At 48.6% G+C, this 21,010-nt stretch overlaps 1 protein-coding gene across 4 annotated transcripts in view; it reads left to right on the top strand.

Annotated features, from left to right (window-relative positions):
• The first annotated feature begins 239 nt into the window (after positions 1-239).
• LOC101938086 (butyrophilin subfamily 3 member A2-like) overlaps positions 240-21,010 on the top strand; it is a 59,130-nt gene continuing 38,359 nt past the window's right edge. For all 4 annotated transcript variants that reach the window (XM_065571472.1, XM_065571471.1, XM_065571469.1 and 1 more), the window contains exons 1-2: positions 240-375; positions 17,961-18,051. In XM_065571472.1, coding sequence (XP_065427544.1) covers positions 17,982-18,051 — 70 coding nt within the window. In that variant the 5' untranslated portion in view covers positions 240-375; positions 17,961-17,981. The remainder of the gene's footprint in view (positions 376-17,960; positions 18,052-21,010) is intronic.

The raw sequence follows: 21,010 nt of genomic DNA, 5'->3' as shown, positions 1-21,010 counted from the left end.
GTTTGGGGGTGATAATTGCATGGTTCACATAGGCTGCCAGTTGCTGGCAGCTAGTCTAGGGCCGCCTCTGCCAAGCAATGCAGAGGTGGCTCATCGCTGTATGAACTCCTCACTGCTCACCATGTCTGCTCAGGTAACCGAACACTTGTTCTGGGTCCTGGCCAGATAATACCTCTGCTGCAATACTCAGGTTAATGTGTGACAAGCGCCCTGGTGCTTTCACTTTCCAATCTCCCGGTCAGAGTTCACAAACAGCTTTGCAATCCATTTCCTTGTCTACCTCAGAACATCCATTCAGTTCCTTGGGTGCTCTGCGTGAGGCTGGGACCCCAGGCTAACTGCATGGCATCTCCTGGAACACGCTGAATCCTTAAGGTAGGTCCCTCCCCATTATTACCCTGATCCTTCGCTCTCAGGGCTGCTCATACTCCTGCCCCCTGGAGTACCTTCCCCCCTGCCATGGCCTGTTCCCACCTCCCATCAGTGCTGGGCAAACCCCGATGGTGGGTGTGATTCACTGCTCAGCCCGTTATCTCCTCACTGAAAGGTGTGACCATTTGGGGTTCCTTGTGGCCTTTCCCAGGAGGGTGTGATGGGCGAACGGGTGATTTGGTGCCTCTTCCAAAGGGCCGCACAGCCCTGCCCTGCCAATGCTCCTAATGGAAGGGGTGCCAGGCCAGAAGCATGTGTGTGTGTGTGTGTGTGTGTGTGTGTGTGTGTGTGTGGCGGGGGGGGGGTTATTTGGCTCAGAGTTCTAAATGGAAGGTGCCTCCCTGGTTGTTATTACACGTATTACAGTAGCACCTAGAGGCCCCAGCTGAGACCTTGCCCCCATTGTGCCAGATGCTGCACAGACCCCGGCCAAGGTTTGGCCCCCATTATGCAAGGTAATACATAGACCCTGACTGAGATCAGGGCCCCATTGTGCTAGCTGCTGCACATACAGACCATGAGAGACTGTCCCTGCCCCAAAGAGCCTCAGTCTGGCAATCAGGTTTAGCTGAGCCTAGCTGGGCTCAGACCCTTTCAAGCCTTGTCTCCATGGGACATTACGTTGTGTTGGAACATGTGTTAATCCAGCATAGGATGTTGAACACACAGGCCTGGTTTGTGCTGGAGAGATGTGTGGTGTTAGATAACGTATTAACTGTCAGACCTAGTAGTGCATCAAGCCATCAACTCACACTCTGCCAACAATGGCAGCCTTGAATGTCTTGAATGCCTTGAATGTCCCCTCGAGCACCTCTGTGCTTCTTCCACGCTGCCCACCATGCACGGGAAGTGCTCCCAGCCAATATTCACAGAGCCACCACCTTCCCCTCCTCGAAATCCCTCCTTGGAGCTTACCTTGGCCATGGGCTGGGGCCTATTGAGCACTTGTTACTAGGAGACTCACCTGGGATTGGAAAGACCTGGGGTCAAATCCCTGCCCCAAATCAGAAATGGGGAATGAAACCTGGTTCTTCCAAATCCCAGGTGAGGGCTTAAACGTCAGACTCTAGGATACTCTGGCCACATGCCCACAGTCTCTGTCTCTCTCACCCACCCCCCAGCTGTCTTTAGGGCACGGCCTGAACTGGTAGGTGCTCTCAGAGTAGCTACCCCTTAATCTGTCTATGTCCCTTTGTGGATCTGGCCCTTAACTCCTATTGAAAGTCAATGGGACTTCGGTACTTTTTCAGTATTTTACCCTCTGTTATTAGGCTGAACAAGAGCCCTGTGAAGAAGCTGGTGATTACAGTTGTTGAAGAATTTTCATCAATAACATTTTTAATGAAAAATGGCTTCAAAAATATATGAACATTTTCACCAAAAAACTCAATTTCATTCAAAAATGTTAAATAAAATGATTCACAGCAAAAAATGTTCATTTTGATTCCCTTAGACTGGAATCAAATGTTTGGAATTGATGGAGAAAAAGACTAAGAACTGAACTTAAAAAAAATCATTATGATTGCATTTGATTTTAATTGAATTTCCATTCTTTTAAACCATTTTTTAATCATTGTGTCAGAATATTGATTTCAGGAAAACTTTTGAATGAAAACAATTTTTTTGTCAGAAAAAAAAATCCCCAGTGTTGCCAGCCTCCTAGAATCCCCAGTGCCTGGTGTGCTCCGGTTCTGTGACTCTCTCAGAGACCCACCTTGCACAAGGGCAAATAGGTAATAATATGGCGCAGAAAACCTACGCTCACCCTTTGCTCTGGGGCTGGGCTGGAGATGCAATGATAATAGAGAGAGCTTGGCTGGGCTCCAGACTCCAATCTCTCCTTCCTGGCCAGCAGGGGCTGGGAGTTCTGCAGAGGGTGGGGCTGGATTCAGGCAATGCCGGGCCCTAGGCTCTCCCAGACATGGGGCCCCCATAGACCTGCCCCCTATCCAGTGGAGTGGCAGTGGCTGGGTCCCGCCTTCCACTCCTAGAGATACAGGTCAGCACATGGGCCCCCTCTGCCCCCAGAAAGCTTGGGGCATTAACAAGAATTTCTCCCCTTTTGCACACTACTTCCCTCAGCAGGGGGTGTTGGTTGTAGTGATATATTTTTGCAAGAGTATAATTTCGAGAGGCTCCCTCATAAGGGGTGGCAATATGAATAGAGGAATTTTGAGCCAGCCCCTGGAAGCAGGGGTCCAGAACATAGCAAAACTGTGCACCACAGATGCTCTCTAGTTTGTTTTTAATAAAAGATTTATTCCTTTCTCATTCACTGGGTTGTTGTTTAATGAACCCCAAGATCACTCCATGGTGTCAGAAGTGCTGAGTCACAAAGAGACTTCAGAAGTCATTTTGAGGTTAACTCCTGTGTTTGAAACTGAAAGCAGAGGCAAGGGGAGAAGGTGGAGCAGCAAACAGAGAAGAAACAAAAGCTTTTATATATGTTGTATGAGTACAATAGTAGCCTGACTAGCTTAAGAAGGGAAGAAAGCCAAAAATGGATGTGTTGCAACCTGCATCTACTTTGCGATTGTCAGACAATATTGCAGAGAACTGGAAGAAATTCCAGCAGAGATTTGAACTGTATTTAGCAGTCAGAGGCAGAGGAGAAAATGACAACATGAAATCATCAGTGCTTTTGCATGTTTTTGGGGAGGGAGCATTGGATATTCATAACACCTTTAAGTTTTAAGAAGGTGAAAGCATGAAGTTAAGTCAAATACTGACTTGATTTGAGGAACACTGCATGCTGAAAGGGAAATGAGACCTTTTAGAGTCACCAATTGTTTACATGCATGCAAAACACTGATGATACTGTTAGCCAAATGGGCTCGTTTCCCCCTGGAGCTGCCCAATTACCCCAAGGAGGCACGGGAGTCTAGAAGACGGCTTCAAGTTCTTTATTGATCAGTCAGCTGAGCGGGTGTCCCCCTCGACTCATGCCAGAGGGAGGAACACACCCTACAAGCGTAGAGCAAGCCTTTTTATATCCAGTAACAAATGACTTAACGTGCATACATTCTGCTGACCTAAGGAATTTTTAAATTCCCTTCTAGGGGTATATAGGATACATCTGGTGGGGCCCCCCTTGATTGATTGCTTTTCCAGGGGTAGGGGTAATGGGATACATCTGCTGGGCCTCCTTGCTGTTGGGCCTCTTTGATTGGTTGTCTTGCTATACATTTATATACGGGAAATGGAGCTGTGGCCTTGGGGAATAGCGAGTATTTGGCCTTTGTTCTAACAAGGTTCTCCCCCCTTAAAAGCATTTTGAGAGCCCTATGGCCCCCAATCCTTAACTTTAACCGGTTGATATAGTGCCATCATGCGTTGGCGTACAATTTGATTAGCCATTTGTCGAACTAATGCAATTACACAGGGAGCCACTCTTGAGCCCCCCACTTTTGGGAGCTTCCAGCAGTCAATGCGGAATCAACGGACCGCCTCTCCCTAATCAAGTCGTCATATACCTTAATTCCTAATTTATTTTCCTGGATTTGGGGTCGTAGAAAGAATAAGGGCCTAATGTACCCAACATAACAAATTCCTGACCAATTTGGAGGCAATCTTCGATAAGCATATTGCCCACATATCCAGTAATGGCCTTTTAGGGCCCATTGTCCATTTGCAAAAGGGCCATCCCAGGTTTCGGGATAGTCCTCGGGGCCCGGTTCTTCGTAATACAAAGAGTTACCCATCTCCAGGGGTCCCCCTAATACAATAGATGTACCGTCAGGATTACAATAGTCACATTTCCAAGCCCCAGCCCCTTCCCTCCAAGCGCAATTACAACCAAATTTAGGGCTATTGGTAGTAGACCAAAAATGATTAAAATGGGTTACCCGAGTTCCATTAGAATGTTGCCATGCCCACTGATACCAGCGTACCACGTGATCCTTACTGTTGGTATTATCTCGCTGGCAACTTAGAAAGAGGGCATCAAAGAACCCATCTTGTCCAACTGCCTTACAGCCTTCGCCAGTATGCTGTTGGTAGGAACATGGTACCCAGCTATGATTAGTGAGTTTTACGTGGGTATGGTTCCACCGTCCTTGATATTTAGAACAGTCATACGTATGGCAACTAGAGTGATCATAGCAGTCAAGTCCTAGAGATAGAGTCCAGTCACATTGGCTTTTGCCCACATACACCCCTTCTGGTTTTGTTCGGTTGAGACAAAGGATCCCTACTTCAGAGGAATAGAGTCGCCAAGGGCTACTATCCTCAGTCCAAACTTCGTTCCTTTGTGGACTATACTTAAATTACTAATCCACCATTTAGCTTGCACGGGCTGGGCTACCCAAGGCCATTTATTTAATTCCCCTGGGCCTCCGCATACCCAACAGTTACTGAGGTTAAAGGATCCTGCTATTGTCTCCCCTAGCTATAAAAACCTATTCTCCCAACCATAATAGTGGTGGAAGCATATAAACAAGGATATTAGCAGCAATTTCATTATCTTTTTCTAAACAGTCCCTTTAATCCGTCCAAGTACTGGTACTCCCAGGTAGAGTCTTCACCTGTGCCACCCCGGGCGTCCGGAGCCGGGGCGGGCAGAGGGCCGGTGTCCTCTTCTGCTAGTTCAGTCTCCGGGCTAGGGCTCAGAAACCGCTTTACCCGTGTATGGTGTGTCCATTTGTTGCTCCCGAGAACTTTGACTGCAGTTTGGCTGATGAGCGAGACAGTGTGCGGGCCGTCCCACCGTGGTGTAAGGGGGTCACGCCTCCATTTCTTGACAAGGACCTGATCACCGATCTGGAACGGATGCACGGGCTGGTCCAGGGGAAGGGCTTGGAAAGGCACCGCGTACCGATGCAGCTGTAACAAAACAGATTGCAACCCGGAGACCTGCTTCCATAAGGAGTCCTTCCCCATTTCCCAGTTTACATTCTCCCGGAACCCCGGGATAAGGATTCGGGGAGGGAACCCAAAGACCAGTTCAAATGGTGAGAGCTTAAGACCCTTACGGGGGGCCCTTCAAATGCGGGTAAGGGCGAGTGGTAACGCATCAAGCCATTTTAGACTAGACTCTGTGCATAGTTTAGTGAGGGTATCCTTGAGAGTCCTATTCATTCTTTCCACCTGGCCCGAGCTCTGCGGCCTCCAGGGGGTATGCAACCTCCATCGTATACCGAGTGCCTGGGACACCTGTTGGACCACTTGTGAGGTAAAGTGGCTTCCCTGATCAGATTCAATCGTTTCGGGGAGATGGAATCGGGGAAGTATTTCATGCAACAGGGCCTTAGTAACCGCCCGAGCCTGGCAATGCCGGGTGGGGTAACACTCTACCCATCCCGTAAGCTGATCCACAAATACGAGCAGGTATTTATAGCCCCTGCAAGGGGGCATTTCTGCGAAGTCAACCTGCCATCTCTGAAAAGGGTATGTGGCCCAGGGCCGGCCTCCCATTGGGGCGGGAGGGCCACACCCCTTTTGGTTAGTTCGTTGGCAGATGGGGCAATTACTAACTATTCTCTGGGCTTCCATGTGCATACCCAGCCCCTTAAGGGATCGGGTGGCCAAATCAACCATTGCTCCTGACCCCATATGCCCTTCTTTATGCATGTGTTGGAGAATTTCCTGAAGTATCGGCCGGGGGACAAAAATCTCCCCCCCCCCGGTAATTTCCACCATCCCGGGGGAACCTACCGGGCCCCCGCAGCCTGTGCGTGGCGTGCCTCCTCGGCTGTATATTGGGGAGGGGGGTTTTTAGCTTCTGTATCTTGGACCAAGAGGACCCATGAGGCCCCTTCCCGTGCGGCCTCCTTTGCGGCCTGATCGGCCAATTGATTATATTTACGTTGTTCAGCCTCCGGGGCCCTTCCATGGGCATGCACATGTATCACGGCAACCCGGAGGGGAAGCATTAAAGCCTCAAGGAGTGTTTTGATGAGACTCCCATGTGCAATTCTTTGGCCTGACGCTGTGATAAATCCCCTCTCTCTCCACAGGGCCCCGTGAGCATGTACCACCATATAGGCATAGCGGCTATCGGTATACAAGTTAATAGTTTTTCCAGCTCCCAACCGGAGAGCCTCGATAAGGGCCACTAACTCCGCCGCTTGAGCGGACAAATTAGGGCTGAGTTTAAACTTGTATATTCCTTTGTCCTTAATTACTACTGCGGCTCCGGTAAACCACTTGCCATCTATCACATAGCTGGACCCGTCAACGTACCCCTCAATTTCAGGGTTGGACCACGGCAAGTCTGAGAGATCAGGGCGGGGTTTGGTTTCCTGTTGCAAAACTTCAATACAGTCATGAGTGGGGCTAGTCTCATGGGAAACCTCAGGATCGGGCAGCAGGGTAGCTGGGTTTATGGAGCTAACTGTCCTAAAGGTTAAGTTAGGGGCTAGCAAGAGCCCTACTTCATATCTGGTATGTCGACTGGGATTTAAATGCTTTTCCCCAGCACCTGTCCCCAGTATTTGAGGCACCCCGTGGGGAACCACAACCTCAGTGTCCCCTCCCAGGGTCAATTTTTCAGCCTCCTGTACAAGGAGAGCGGTTGCTGCAATGGCCCGTAAACAGGCAGGCCACCCCTTGGCGACAGGGTCCAACACCTTTGAGCAGTATCCAATGGGTCGCCAGGTTGGTCCCGACCTTTGGCATAGAACTCCAGCAGCCACCCCTCCCCTCTCATGAACGTATAGAGTGAACGGCCTCCGAGGGTCGGGGAGGGCTAGAGCGGGAGGCTGAACCAAGGCTTCTTTTAGCTCTCGAAATGCTTTTTCCATCTCTTTGGTCCACGTCCAATGAAACAGACCCTCTTTAGTTAAGGATTCATACAGCGGTTTGGCTCTTCCCCCGTAGTCAGGGATCCAGAGTCGACAAAACCCAGTCAACCCCAGGAAAGCCCTCAACTCTCGGGGGTTTTGAGGTCGAGGGTTATTGAGTATCACCTGGATTCTTTCTTTACCTAGACTACGACTTCCCTGGCACAAATGATACCCAAGAAAAGTGACCTGTCGCCTAACCAATTGTGCTTTTTCCTTTGAAACCTTATACCCCTGTGCCCCAAGGTAATTAAGGAGCTCTACAGTTTGCTCCTTGCAGACTGTCTCTGTTTCAGTACTCAAGAACAGATCATCACAGTACTGAACTATGTTACATGAAGGGTGTTTAGCCAGGAATGGGGTGAGGTCCCTTTTTAACTGGCTGCCAAAAATCTCCGGTGCACAGGTAAGTCCTTGTGGGACAACGGTCCAAAGGTATTGAGCTTTGTAGTGGGTATCTGGGTCCTCCGACTCAAAAGCAAACAGTCTCTGCTATTAACTTGTTAATTTGTCTTAGATCCTGGACCAACCGATACTGCCCATTAGGCTTAGGCACCCCCATTATTGGAGTATTGTATGGGGACGTGTCTTCCTTTAACCACCCGCACTGCAAGAACTTTTGAATCAGGGGTTTTAACCCGATCCGAGTGGTTAACTTAAGGGGGTATTGTCGAATTCGGACTGGGCTGCTTCCCTCCTTAAGGGAAATATGCACTGGTGTAGCATTCCTGGCTCGGGCCACGCCTCCTTCCTCCGCCCAGACCTTGGGATTCAGCCCCCCCCCCCCCAGCTGGCTTCCATCACTTCCCTTACATTCCAGGGAGTGATCTCTAGCATTTATGAGAGCCATCTGGTAATTAGAGGCTTGTTGCTTAGGGATTCTGACTTCCATTGTCCCGTTATCGAATGAGATCTCCGCCTGTAATTTAGTGAGGATATCTCGTCCGAGCAGCGCTATGGGGCAGGAGGGACTGCAAACAAACTGATGGGAAATTTGACGGTCCCCTATTTTTACTAGGAGAGGCAAAGTTTTTTTTTTTTTTTTCCAAAGTTGTAGTTTGTCCCTCTATCCCCTGGACTATGGCACGTCCACGAGCTCTATCTCGGGGGGCCTTATTAAGGGGGAGCAAACTAAGAGTGGCCCCAGTATCAATAAGGGCTTCAATTGGGCGGCCCTCCACTTTAATTTTTACCGTGGGATCCAGGCTGGCAGCTTGTGCTGTCAGGAGGGGCCGCTGGGTCCCTCGGCTTCTCTATGGGGAAGATCCCTCCCCTGAACGTCCTGTGTTGTTGTAAAGGAGGGGAAGGACCGGGTTTTGTTTTTACGTTCCTTTCCCATGGCCTGTCGCCGGGGGCATTCATTCTTCCAGTGCCCCTCTTCCCTACAGATAGCGCACTGGTTTCGACCCAGGCGGGAGTCCCGTCCCCTCCCAGGTGGCCCTGGCTTCTCCTTAACCTTGTCCCCCCTTTCTGCATATCCTTCTCTCAGGGCCATGGCCAAAACGCGGGCCCCTTTCTTTCGCTCCTCATCATCCCTCCGATCATAAACCTTCATGGCTATTTCTAAAAGTTCCTCTATATTCTTGCCCGAAGCCCCTTACAATTATATAGCTCACTAGTGGTAAAGGGAACATATACCATAGTGAGATTACCCTCAGGGGCTACAGTTTCCCGCAGTGGACACAAATAATTCTGTTGCAGGGGCCCTTGGAGTCCCGGGCCACCCTTGCTCGATGAGCTAATAAGGGTAAACCGAATATCCCCAGGGTTATAGTCAGATGACAAGTTCCACTGCGTTTCAGAGCTCTGAGCTGTCACGGGGCCAGTCTTTCTCCTGGTGTGGTTAGACACCTGGGAGCTCAGAGAGATCGGAGGGGGCTCCCGTTTGGAAAAGTCCTGGTCGCCTGGCTCACCCCTTTCAGTTGAGGCATTATCCTCAGAGGAGGGGGTGGGGATTTCAATTGAGGGTACCGGAGCCGGGAGGCCAGGATACAAAGGGGGAGGGGGCATAGGGTCAGGGGCAGAGGGAATCACAGCCCGCAGACAAGATTTCTTAACAGGGAAACAGGGTTTCCTAACAGGGGCACGGGCCATTAAGGTTTTAATAGTTTGTGATCTACATTTTTGCAACCATGGGGGATGATTGGCCACAAGGTCCTGCCAAATATCTATATAGGGATATTGGTCCCAATGCCCATCCCAGGTCACAATGCTATGTACTGCTTGTACAACCCCTGGTTTGAGCGTCCCTCCCTCGGGCCATTCCACCCCGAATGTCATCCATTCAAGAGTACAGAATTTTACAAGCTTGTCTTTACATAATACAATTCCATAATTAGCCTGGGGTCTAAACGCCTTCCAGTTATCCAGCATACATCCCAGGGGTGTCCAGGAGAAGGTGCTTTGTCCGGACCCCATTATGCTTTACCCAGAGTTTTCCGAGACAGAGATATCAAGAGGGGAAAGAGGTATAGATCTAGTTCTAACTCAGATATCCGCTGGGTCACGAGGTTCGGCTGACCCCCCTTGCAATCAAGATATCCTGGTCACCGGGTTTCCCCTCGCAGGAGTCTTGGGGCGGCTGAAGTCAGCTTAAGCCTCAGACCTGTCAGCAGCACTCATTCATCTTTCACACAGATCCTTTAATCAGTTACAATCTCGGTTTCCAACACACCATTAAGAGGAGAAACAAGATTACCCTTCCTATAAACAAGAGTAATCCCTGAGGTTGCTCCAAGTCCCAATAATTGTTAAAAACGGCCCATGGACTTGTGGAGTTAGTTACGTTACTCATTGGCCGTTATTTGCTTACCCTTTAACCAAAAACACAACAACAAGACATTTACAAAGCTACAATAATGTTAACATACCTTCCCGTATACAGGCTGCCTAGGGGATTTCCACCGTCCAACCCACACCTCGGGGGCGTTATTCCTCAAACCCAGGAGGTAAACGCACTTACCGCCCGAAGTGGCCGTGTCCGGCAGTCAGACTTCCCCTTCTTCTGGAGCCGTCTTGCTTCCGTGTCCTTCAGAGTTCTCTTTAGAGAGGACACAGCCGCCCCGGCCGATTGTGACGATCCGAGGCCCGAGCAAAGCAACAGCTCGAGGTGGCCACTCCTCGGAATCGCCCTCGGCCGTCGGTCAGTGCCCTCTACAGGGAGAGAAGTCCCTTCGTGGTCGCCATTTGTTAGCCAAATGGGCTCGTTTCCCCCTGGAGCTGCCCAATTACCCCAAGGAGGCACGGGAGTCTAGAAGACGGCTTCAAGTTCTTTATTGATCAGTCAGCTGAGCGGGTGTCCCCCTCGACTCATGCCAGAGGGAGGAACACACCCTACAAGCGTAGAGCAAGCCTTTTTATATCCAGTAACAAATGACTTAACGTGCATACATTCTGCTGACCTAAGGAATTTTTAAATTCCCTTCTAGGGGTATATAGGATACATCTGGTGGGGCCCCCCTTGATTGATTGCTTTTCCAGGGGTAGGGGTAATGGGATACATCTGCTGGGCCTCCTTGCTGTTGGGCCTCTTTGATTGGTTGTCTTGCTATACATTTATATACGGGAAATGGAGCTGTGGCCTTGGGGAATAGCGAGTATTTGGCCTTTGTTCTAACAATACAAGAGAAAAATATGTCACAAGATTAAAGAGATTCAGTAAAACCTGTGACTCTGGTGAGTTGACAGACTCTCTGGTCAGAGATAGACTCATTTGTGGCATGAAAGTCAATGCATTAAGAGAGAGAAACTGCTCTGTGAAGGAGATTTAATTTTATGTAAGCGGGGGAATGCCCTGCTATTGTGGGGAACTTTCCTGGCTTCTGTCCTACCCCTGTGAAGTGAGCTAGCGAAAGGATCTGAGTCCTCACTCCTACTTCTTTTACCCAGAGACCCCCCTGCCCTTGGGGACTCCCCTTCCACTTTCCTGTCTGGCAGAGTCCTCATAAACCCGACTAGGCTGGGAAAGGTTAAAGGAAAACACATCACCCCGCTTTGTGGCAGGGAACATTACAAACAGTGTCTCTGGAATGTCAGGGCAGTTCACGGTCTGTTCCTTGTAGGTCCCGGGCCTCCTTCTCTGGCCCTGGCTGTGCTGCAGGGATGCTGCAGGTTCGACACTTGCTCTAATGGTGGCCACACACGTCCGGGCTTTGGGTGGTGGGACCCTTCTTCCCAGTGTCAGTCCCCCGTCGGGTTAAGATCCCTCTCCCAGTCTGGCCTGCAAAGACCATTGGCTGGGGGTGTCTTTCTGCACTGGGCCCTTTGCCCAGGGTCCCCCCTTGGCTGGTCCCAGTTGCTCACCACAGCTGGCTCCAGACTGCTCCAGCTCCAGCCCCAGCTCCACTGTTCTAGCTCTGGCTCCACTCTGCCTCAGCACTGATGCTGCTGCTCTGCCTCCAGCCACCTGGGCTCCTTCTCTGGACCCTCTGGCTCTGTGGCTGCAGCTCTGCTCCCAGCACAGGATCTGCTCTCCCTGGGCTGCTTTTCTGGCCCCTTTGGATCTGCCCGGCTCTGTTCCCTCTCAGCTTGGGCCCCTGATTTCTCCTTAGCTCAGCCCCACTCTGTCTGACCCAGGCAATTCCAGCTCACATGGAGGACTGGACCCCCTGGTCTCCTGACTCCCTGATTAGCCTGCCCGCCCTGTCAATCAGGCTGACCTTGAGCATTGGCCTCTCCCCATTGTTCCTGGGGGACTGTCAGTCTCGGGGTCCTAATTTCCCATCGACTCTTCCCCTTGGTACTGGGAACTAGCAACCAACCCCTGCCCCCCGCCCCCTACTGAGTTTTAGTAAGGAGACAACAGTCCCCTTACATTTAGAAAAAGCTCTCCTGATCTGCAGGGCAGCAAAAACTATGAAAGCACAAGCCAAAGAGCTGAATTCACCAGAAGGGGTTATCCATGTACTACATACAAAAGAATGTAGAAAAATGCTGCAAATCCCAAATACAGAAAAATCAAGTATATCCAGTTGAAGACAAGCTGGTTGAGGAGATGTGCTGGGATCAAGCAAATCTGATGAGAGGGGCTGGATACTGCCTATGAAAGTGAATGAAACAGTTATTCCATTCAAGCTGGACACAGGAGCTCAGATCAATATTCTGTCTGAACAAGATTATGAGACTGAAAATGAGACCAAAACTGGGACCAGCAAGAATAAAAGTAACTGGTTTTCTGGAAAAATTTATACCAGTGAAGGAGAGGTGCATTGCTAGCATCAACTATAAAAACACCACATACAGGCTCCCATTCATTGTGGTGCCAAAGGAAGTGACACCAATTTTAGGTCTGGCTGCCTGTGAAAAACTCAGTCTAATAAAATGGGTGCTCTGACTATGAGATCAAACTGAACCCGGTTATGAGGCAATTGTTTGGGAATATCATGGTCTGTTCCAAGGGTTGGGTTGCTTGCAGGGTGAACATACAAGTCAGATAAACAAGCAGGTCCCTTCAGTTATCCATCCATATAGAAAGGTACAGTTTGCACTTTGTGACAAACCCAAGGCTGAACTCACAAGGATGGAAGTAATGCAAGTAATACAAAAATTGAGGAGCCAACAGAATGGGTGATTGTGGAGAAAAATAATGGCCAGTTATGCATATGCTTAGGTCAGAGAGATCTCAGTAAGGCTATACAAAGAGAACATTTCTAACTGCCCACCAGAGAAGAACTTATGGCTCAGTTTGTGAATGCACAATATTTCAGTAAATTGGATGCATCCTTAGGATTTTGGCAGCTAAAATTCACTGAAGAAAGCTCAACACTATCACATTTAATACCCCATCTGGAAGACACAGATTCTTATGCTTACCCTTCAGCATTAGCACCAGAAGTGTACCACAAAGCCATAATATGATCTATGACCATATTAACAGTGTCAACAGCTCAATAGATGACATCATCATCTGGAGCCCAACTTTAGGAAGGTTTAGATGCCACTAGAGCTGCAAACTGGAAACTAAATAGGGAGAAATATGTTTTAGGGGGTTACAAAACTGACTTTTGTTGGAGATACTATTTCCAATGAAGATGTAAAACTTGATGAGAGGAATGTTTCAGCCTTTGAAATGATGCAATGTCCACAATCAAAGAAAGATGTTCAATGGTTCCTGGGAATGGTTAATTATCTTGGAAAATTCACAACTAATCTACCTACAAAAGCAGTGGCTTTGCGGCAACTCCTAGAAAAAAAAATGGTACTGGGATGCAGAACAGGCAGAATCAAGGGAAAGTTTGAAACAACAACTTGTTGCCAGCACAGAGTGCCCGAGGACAGCAACATCAGGTTCGTTGCCCGGTGTGCTTCGCGTCAATAAACACACCAGTTGGAGAAGCAAACAAAGTTTATTTGAGATCTCAAAGCGGTGCAAGGAGACTGGCACGTCTCAAATCAAGCACACCAACAGAAACAGCTTTTCTTCTTTTATACATTTTGCAGTTAAGCCTCATCCCCCTCTTCCCCCTCTAGCCCTCCCTTTCTCCCCCCATTCCTTCCTATACCCCTCCCATCCCTGGTAATAGTTACTAAGCAAATAGCAATTACATTTAAGCAGTTAAGTCATTCTTGGCAGCTATAAGCTTAGCTTGTTAGTAACTTCTTTAAACCGTTATCGTGTCCTTTTTCCCTTCAGCCAGAAACATGCAGGCCTCATTATTACCGCTTGATACCAGTGTGAGCAGGGGGTTGCACACAGATAACTGGTTGCTTACATATTCCAATTGCACTTGGCTTTTGAGGTCGATTAGAGTTTAAACATGGAAGGAGTTTGGTTCACTTAGGCCTAGTGCAGCTTGTGATTTTCCACCCTCCCGAATTACCTTGGGTGATGCCTAGTGACGTCAACAAATTCATACAAGAACCAGTGTGGCAGTTCTATGCCTCAGGCAGACCTATTAAAATGTCAACAGATGCTTCACAGTCTGGGTTAGGTGCAGTTAGTTTACAGTAGCATGAGGATTGTTGGCAACCAGTGGCATACACATCCAAATCACTGACTGGGGCAGAAACTAGATATGCACAGATTGAGAAAGAGCTTTTAGGAATATTGTTTGCCTGTGAGAGATTCAATCAATGTATTTATGGCCAGACAGCAGATGTTGAAATGGACCACGAGACTCTATGGCATTATTTGGCAAACCATTAAATGTCTGTATCTTAAGAATTCAAAGAATGATGATAAAGCTGTGAAAGTATGACTTGGTTGTGATCTACACACCTGCTAAATATATGTTACCTGCAGATGCACTTTCCAGAGCCCTGACTACCACTACAAAACCAGAGAAGCCTTTAGAAATAGAGTTGCAAGCCTATGTATATCTGACTGTAAAGTCAATTCTGGTACTCAACAGGAAACTGCAACTAATAAGAGAGGAAATGGAGAGAGATGAATTATTGGTGATCCTTAAAGAAGAGATAATTAAAGGGTGTCCTGGAGACATAAGCATTTGCTGTTCAAGAATGAGAGACTATTGGAGCTGCAGACATGGACTTACTGTGATAGATGGGGTGATATTCAAAGGCAAGAAGGCTGTAATACCAATGAGCCTCCAGAAAGAAATGCTACAGAAGATCCACGAGGGTCATTTAGGAATTGTGAAGTGCAAACAGCGAGCACAAGAAGTGTTATATTGACCGTGGATCAATCAAAACATTAAAATGCTTGAAATAGAAGCAATGCCAAGAGGCAGAGCCACTGAGACCTCACCCAGTTCCACAAAAGCCTTAGGAGAAGGTCGGCACTGACTTATTTCCCTGGCAATCGAAGGATTATTTAATAGTCACAAATTATTATTCTCTGTATCCAGAAATTTGCACACTAAATCAGTGATAGCCGGCATGAAGGGAATCTTTTGCAGACATGAAATTCCTGATGAAGTCTTTAGCTGATAATGGGCTGCAGTTTTCCAATGCAGATTTTGAGCAATTTGCCATAGATTGGGATTTTCATCTCAAAACATCAAATCCAAATTACCCCCAATTGAATGGACATGTGGAAAGGTCTATGTGGATGGTAAGGAACCTTATGAAAATGATTTTCAATGGTGGGGATGATTTTCATAAAGCTTTATTGGTTTACCAAAGTACAGCTCTGGAGAATGGCTCTTCTCCAGCTCAGCTGTTAATGGGAAGAAGGATCGGATCTAATTTACCAATCACTGATAACTTGCTAAAATCTCATAATAATTAAACCATACAAAAGATAAAAGAAAATGAGAAGTGGAAGCAGAAATATTATTTTGAGAAAAGGGCCCATGATCTCCCATCTCTTAACCTTAGGAATCACATCTCTAATGCATTGGGCCAAAGGATTGCCATTAAAGAAGAGCTGCATCATAGAATATCAGGGTTGGAAAGGACCTCTGGAGGTCAGCTAATCCAATCCCCTGCTCAAAGAAGGATCAATCCCCAGGCAGATTTTTGCCCCAGATCCCTAAATGGCCCCCTCAAGGATTGAACTCACAATCTTGGGTTTAGGTGTCTAGTGCTCAAACCACTGAGCTATCCCTCCCCAACCACAGCAACCAAGGGGACACATTTTGGCATAATAGAAAGGAGCTAAGAGTAATCCCAGAAAGCTCCAAAATATTGACAGTACATGTGGACTCTGGCATTTCCCAATTGACTGATAAGTTATCTTCAATGGACAAAGGAGAAACTGGGAAGCAAGAAGAGAACAACTCAGATCATAATGAAGGGCTGATTCTGAGAAAATCATAGAGGGAGATTAAACATCCGGAAAGACTCAGAGACGTGCTAACCTGCCTGGAGAAGGGGTATTTGAGGAAAGTGAGTGGTAAAGACTCACTCCAGAGTGATGTGCTGGTAACCTCTCCTCTCTAGATGGTTAACAGGTTGGGATTATGGAAAGTTACTAGACAGGTGGAGAATTTAATGTATGTGTTATTACATAGTTGTTAGTTGTTTACATATGGGTATATATGAATTAATGGGGTTTTTTTAGGAGGGAAGATGTAGAGATATGTTTGTGCAAGACTAATTTAGAGACATTCCCTCATATAGGTTCGTGCAGGTCTGTCGCATCTTACGCGCATTTAACATGCGCAATTTCAGCTTTACGCGGTCGGCGAAAAAAAAAGAAAAAAAAAAGAGAAAAATATCAATTTTAATACTGAACCTGTAGTGCGGGCGATTCCGCCCGCCATTACACTCAATGTAATTTTGACTATATGCGACTTTCGCTTTACGCGCTGACTGCGGAACGTAACCCCAGCGTAAGATGCGACAGACCTGTATTATGAACACAGGAATTTTGAACCATGCCTGGTAGCTGGGTGAAGAACACAGTGTTGTTGTGCCCAGCAGTTCACCACAGACACTCTCTAGTTTGTTTTTAATAAACATTTTATTCCTTTCTCATTCGCTAGTTTGTTGTTTAATGAGCCCCAAGATGATTACAGTGGTACTTGGCAGGGACGAGGGGCTGGGTCCCCAGGACTCTTTCCCCCTCTCGCACACACAGTCCCTGGTGGGTGGGGTTGGCAGGGCCCACAGAGCAGCAAAACTGGCAGTAAACCTGCTGAGCTGCATGGGGCAGTTCCCCGCCTGGAGCTCTGGCCCCCGGCTCTCTGCAAACTCAGACAGGTGTTGATGGGATCATTAAACCCAGGGCATGATTCTGAGCTTTTCTCCTCACACATGAAACCAGGAAACATATGTTTTTGTTTTGTTTTTTTAATTGCAAGACGAAAGTCTGCTGGGCCTTGGGCACAGGCCTACAGCGTCTCAACATTAATCCTGCTCTCTAGCAATTTATATCATTCCCAAGTGACCTTGGATGGGCTCAGAAAGGAGGTTTTTTTCGGGGGAAGGTGTCTGTTGTTATGCTTCTGGCACACACAAATTGCGATATAAACATAAATCATCTGGCTGGAAGGTTGCCGCGTAACACGGCTTTATTGCTTAGAATCCAGAACGATAACATTCAAGGACCCAAAACAGAGAGAGACAAAGCAGGCTGCTCCCTAAGGCAGAGAGGCCTAGGTCACCCCACTTTGCTCTAGGCTGCTCTCTGTACATCTGCCTGCTGCTGGACCCAGATCACACACTTCCCAGTAAAGCCCACTGCCTGCAAGCAGAACCAGGAAAACCCTCACAGCATTTACAGTGACATTCAGTTTTCAAAGCACCACATGCACGATGGATGGGCTTGGAGGGAGCTGGAAGTGAAACAGAAATAGATTCACAGATGTTAAGGCCAGAAGAGCCCATTCTGTACATCCAGTCTGACACTGTGTACATAGGCCAGAGAATTGAGGGCAGGAAGTCTGAGCTCTGAGCAAAGCTGAGATGGCCCCTTCTGTCCCCCCGTGTATCTTGCTATAAAATCTACTGATGTGATGGTCTCCTGTTGATATCAGGGGTTGGGGAGCAGGTATTTGACAGCCATGTGGGTACCACTGGGATTACCTCGGAAGTGGCCCTGCTCTGCTGCAGGCTCACCCTGCACTGGTATTGGGGAGCACCTGCACCAATGGATGGTTAGAGAACTGATTGGGGAAGAAATGGGGGTGGATACACGGCACTGCTTGGGGGTGGAAATTCCTAGTGCCAGGCCTGGGCAGGCGGCAGAGCAACCTGGGAGGGGTGAAATCCTCGCCTGTCAATGGGGAGATTCCCTGCCTGGGAGCAGAGTGGGTCAGGTCAGACAATGGATGGGGCATGTTCCCTGCACTGCCAGCCCCTCACGCAGCCTGGGGAGTGTTAACCATCCCTGCTCTCTCCTTACAGGTCCCTGCCCGGGGTGTTCCCATGGCGACATGGTGGCAGCTCTGTGTGTGCAGCCTGGGGATCCTCCTCCTGACTCCGTGTTCTCTCTCTGGTAAAAATGTTTGAATCCCAAGTATTTCCCTTCCTGTCCCCCATGTACGCTGCCCCCTGCTGGGCTGGGGTAGGGGGATCTGAGGCCCAATTAAACCCCCACCCCCTGCGACCTTCTCAGTTCTGCATAGTAAAAGGGGTCAGGGCCAGGAGGCTGTGGGACGGGGATGACATTAGGGTGACCAGGGCGTGTCCTAGTTCTGGGTGGCAGGATTGTCGGATCTTGCAGCAAGTTGCCCAGCTCCTGCTGCCCCTGAGAGAGGCTTCCAGAGCCCCCAACACTGATCACTTCCTGTCCTGCCACAGGACCCAAAGACACCATGCTGCTAGACCTGCCCCACTGGGGACCTGGATTCTCATGGCCTGCAAGGCTTAGATCTTCTCAGCTGCCTAAGGGATGGGAGTGTCCAGTTTCCATTGGGATGAAGGGGAGCTGCAGTGTCACCAACCCCAAGCCTTCAAACACCATGAACCAGGCCTCAACAATCAGGAGATTGGCAACAAAAATCATAAGATTTAAAAAACAATCCAAAACAAAACCACTTTTGGGGGTCTTCTTATTTCCCTTGTTTTTTGAGTCTTTGGTCACATTCAGGTCATATTTTCAAGCTTTTCTCTGCAACTATTAGAGCTAGAAACTGCTTTTTTAAAAATGAAAACAGATTCTCACAGAATCACATGCCTTCAGGAGCTGGGGCTTTATGAAAAACACTTAGTAGCCCAAGAGCTGGCAACACTGGTATGAAAATCTCCTTGTTGGCTTTGAAAATCTGCCCTTTATCCCTCCCCGCCTATAGCCACACAGTGAGTGTCAGGTGCTGTAGCTCAGTCGTCATTCCTCTACATGCCCCATGGTGGGACAAAGGACCATGGAGACCCTTGAGGCACAGCTATTCTAGAGTCATAAATCACCTTCAAATATTTAATTTCCTCCAGACACCGATCACCAGAACAGTGAATCCCCATCTGAGCCAGTTTCTGTTTTGGGTATTGAATAGGGTTACCATACGTCTGGTTTTTCTTGGACATGTCCGACTTTTTGGTGCTCAAACCCCCGTCTGGGGGGAATTTCCAAAAAGCCGAACATGTCCAGGAAAAATACTCCCAGCTTTGCCAGCATCCCTGCCCCAGTCCTGGGCTTACCTTAGAGCGGGCTCCGGCAGGCTGCGAGCTGCAGGCGGATTCCCCCCAGCGGCAGTGGCTGTTGCTGCTGGGAGACACCTCAGCTCTGTGCAGCTGAAGAGCCGAGCTGCCCAAGCACTACCGGCTTCATGGTTTGCCAGGCAGCCCCCATACCTCCGGACCCTGCGCCCCCAGAGCCCGGGAGGGGAAGTGCCCGGGCGGCAAGTGGATCGGAGCTCCCGGAGCAAGTGGATCGGAGCTCCCGGGGCTGGGGCGTGCTGTATGGCGCTCAGCTCCCCATTTGTGATGAGACACAGCAGTGTGGTGGATCGCTGCAAAATACCTGCCCAATCAGAGCTGCGGGACCAGGGCTTGCAGGTGCTGGATCTGACAGCTCCCATTGGAGCTTTTCCCAGCCAATGGGAGCCACTGAGCTTGGCTTGTGACGGGCACAGCGCATGGAGAACCTGGCTGCTCCTGATCCTAGGAGCAAACACAATGCCAAAATGAAAGTGTAAATTCGCTGCAGAACTAAAGACAAAATTCCCGTGTTTTCAAAGTGGTAGAGATGAATGGGAAGCCGAGTGCATGGTATGTAGACCTGGTACTTACATCTCTGTGAAAAATAAAGGTGCTAATGATTTACAAACTCATGTGGACTCAGACAAGCTCAAAAAAGCAGTTCAAGGAGAGAGCTCATGCCTGACTAACCTAATTGCCTTTTATGATGAGATAACTGGCTCTGTGGATGAGGGGAAAGCAGTGGATGTGTTATTCCTTGACTTTAGCAAAGCTTTTTATACGGTCTCCCACAGTATTCTTGCCGGCAAGTTAAAGAAGTATGGGCTGGATGAATGGACTGTAAGGTGGATAGAAAGCTGGCTAGATCGTCGGGCTCAACAGGTAGTGATCAATGGCTCCATTTCTAGTTGGCAGCCTGTTTCAAGCGGAGTGCCCCAAGGGTCAGTCCTGGGGCCGGTTTTGTTTAATATCTTCATTAATGATCTGGAGGATGGCGTGGACTGCACTCTCAGCAAGTTTGCAGATGACACTAAACTGGGAGGAGTGGTAGATACGCTGGAGGGTAAGGATAGGGTCCAGAGTGACCTAGACAAATTGGAGGATTGGGCCAAAAAAACCTGATGAGGTTCAACAAGGACAAGTGCAGAGTCCTGCACTTAGGATGGAAGAATCCCATGCACTGCTACAGACTAGGGACCGAATGGCTAGGCAGCAGTTCTGCAGAAAAGGACCTAGGAGTCACAGTGGACGATAAGCTGGATATGAGTCAACAGTGTGCTCTTGTTGCCCAGAAGGCTAACGGCATTTTGGGCTATATAAGTAGGGGCATTGCCAGCAGATCGAGGAACGTGATCGTTCCCCTTTATTCGACATTGGTGAGGCCTCATCTGGAATACTGTGTCCAGTTTTGGGCCCCACACTACAAGAAGGATGTGGAAAAATTGGAAAGAGTCCAGCGGAGGGCAACAAAAATGATTAGGGGTCTGGAGCACATGACTTATGAGGAGAGGCTGAGGGAACTGGGATTGTTTAGTCTGCAGAAGAGAAGAATGAAGGGGGATTTGATAGCTGCTTTCAACTACTTGAAGGGGGGTTCCAAAGAGGATGGAGCTCGGCTGTTCTCAGTGGTGGCAGATGACAGAACAAGGAGCAATGGTCTCAAGTTGCAGTGGGGGAGGTCTAGGTTGGATATTAGGAAAAACTTTTTCACTAGGAGGGTGGTGAAGCACTGGAATGCATTACCTAGGGAGGTGGTGGAGTCTCCTTCTTTGGAGGTTTTTAAGGCCCGGCTTGACAAAGCCCTGGCTGGGATGATT

Source organism: Chrysemys picta, chromosome 17, assembly GCF_011386835.1.
Source record: "Chrysemys picta bellii isolate R12L10 chromosome 17, ASM1138683v2, whole genome shotgun sequence".
Classification (NCBI taxonomy): domain Eukaryota; kingdom Metazoa; phylum Chordata; order Testudines; family Emydidae; genus Chrysemys; species Chrysemys picta.
Note: the sequence above shows the minus strand (reverse complement) of the source record. Positions and strands in the feature narration are given on the sequence as shown.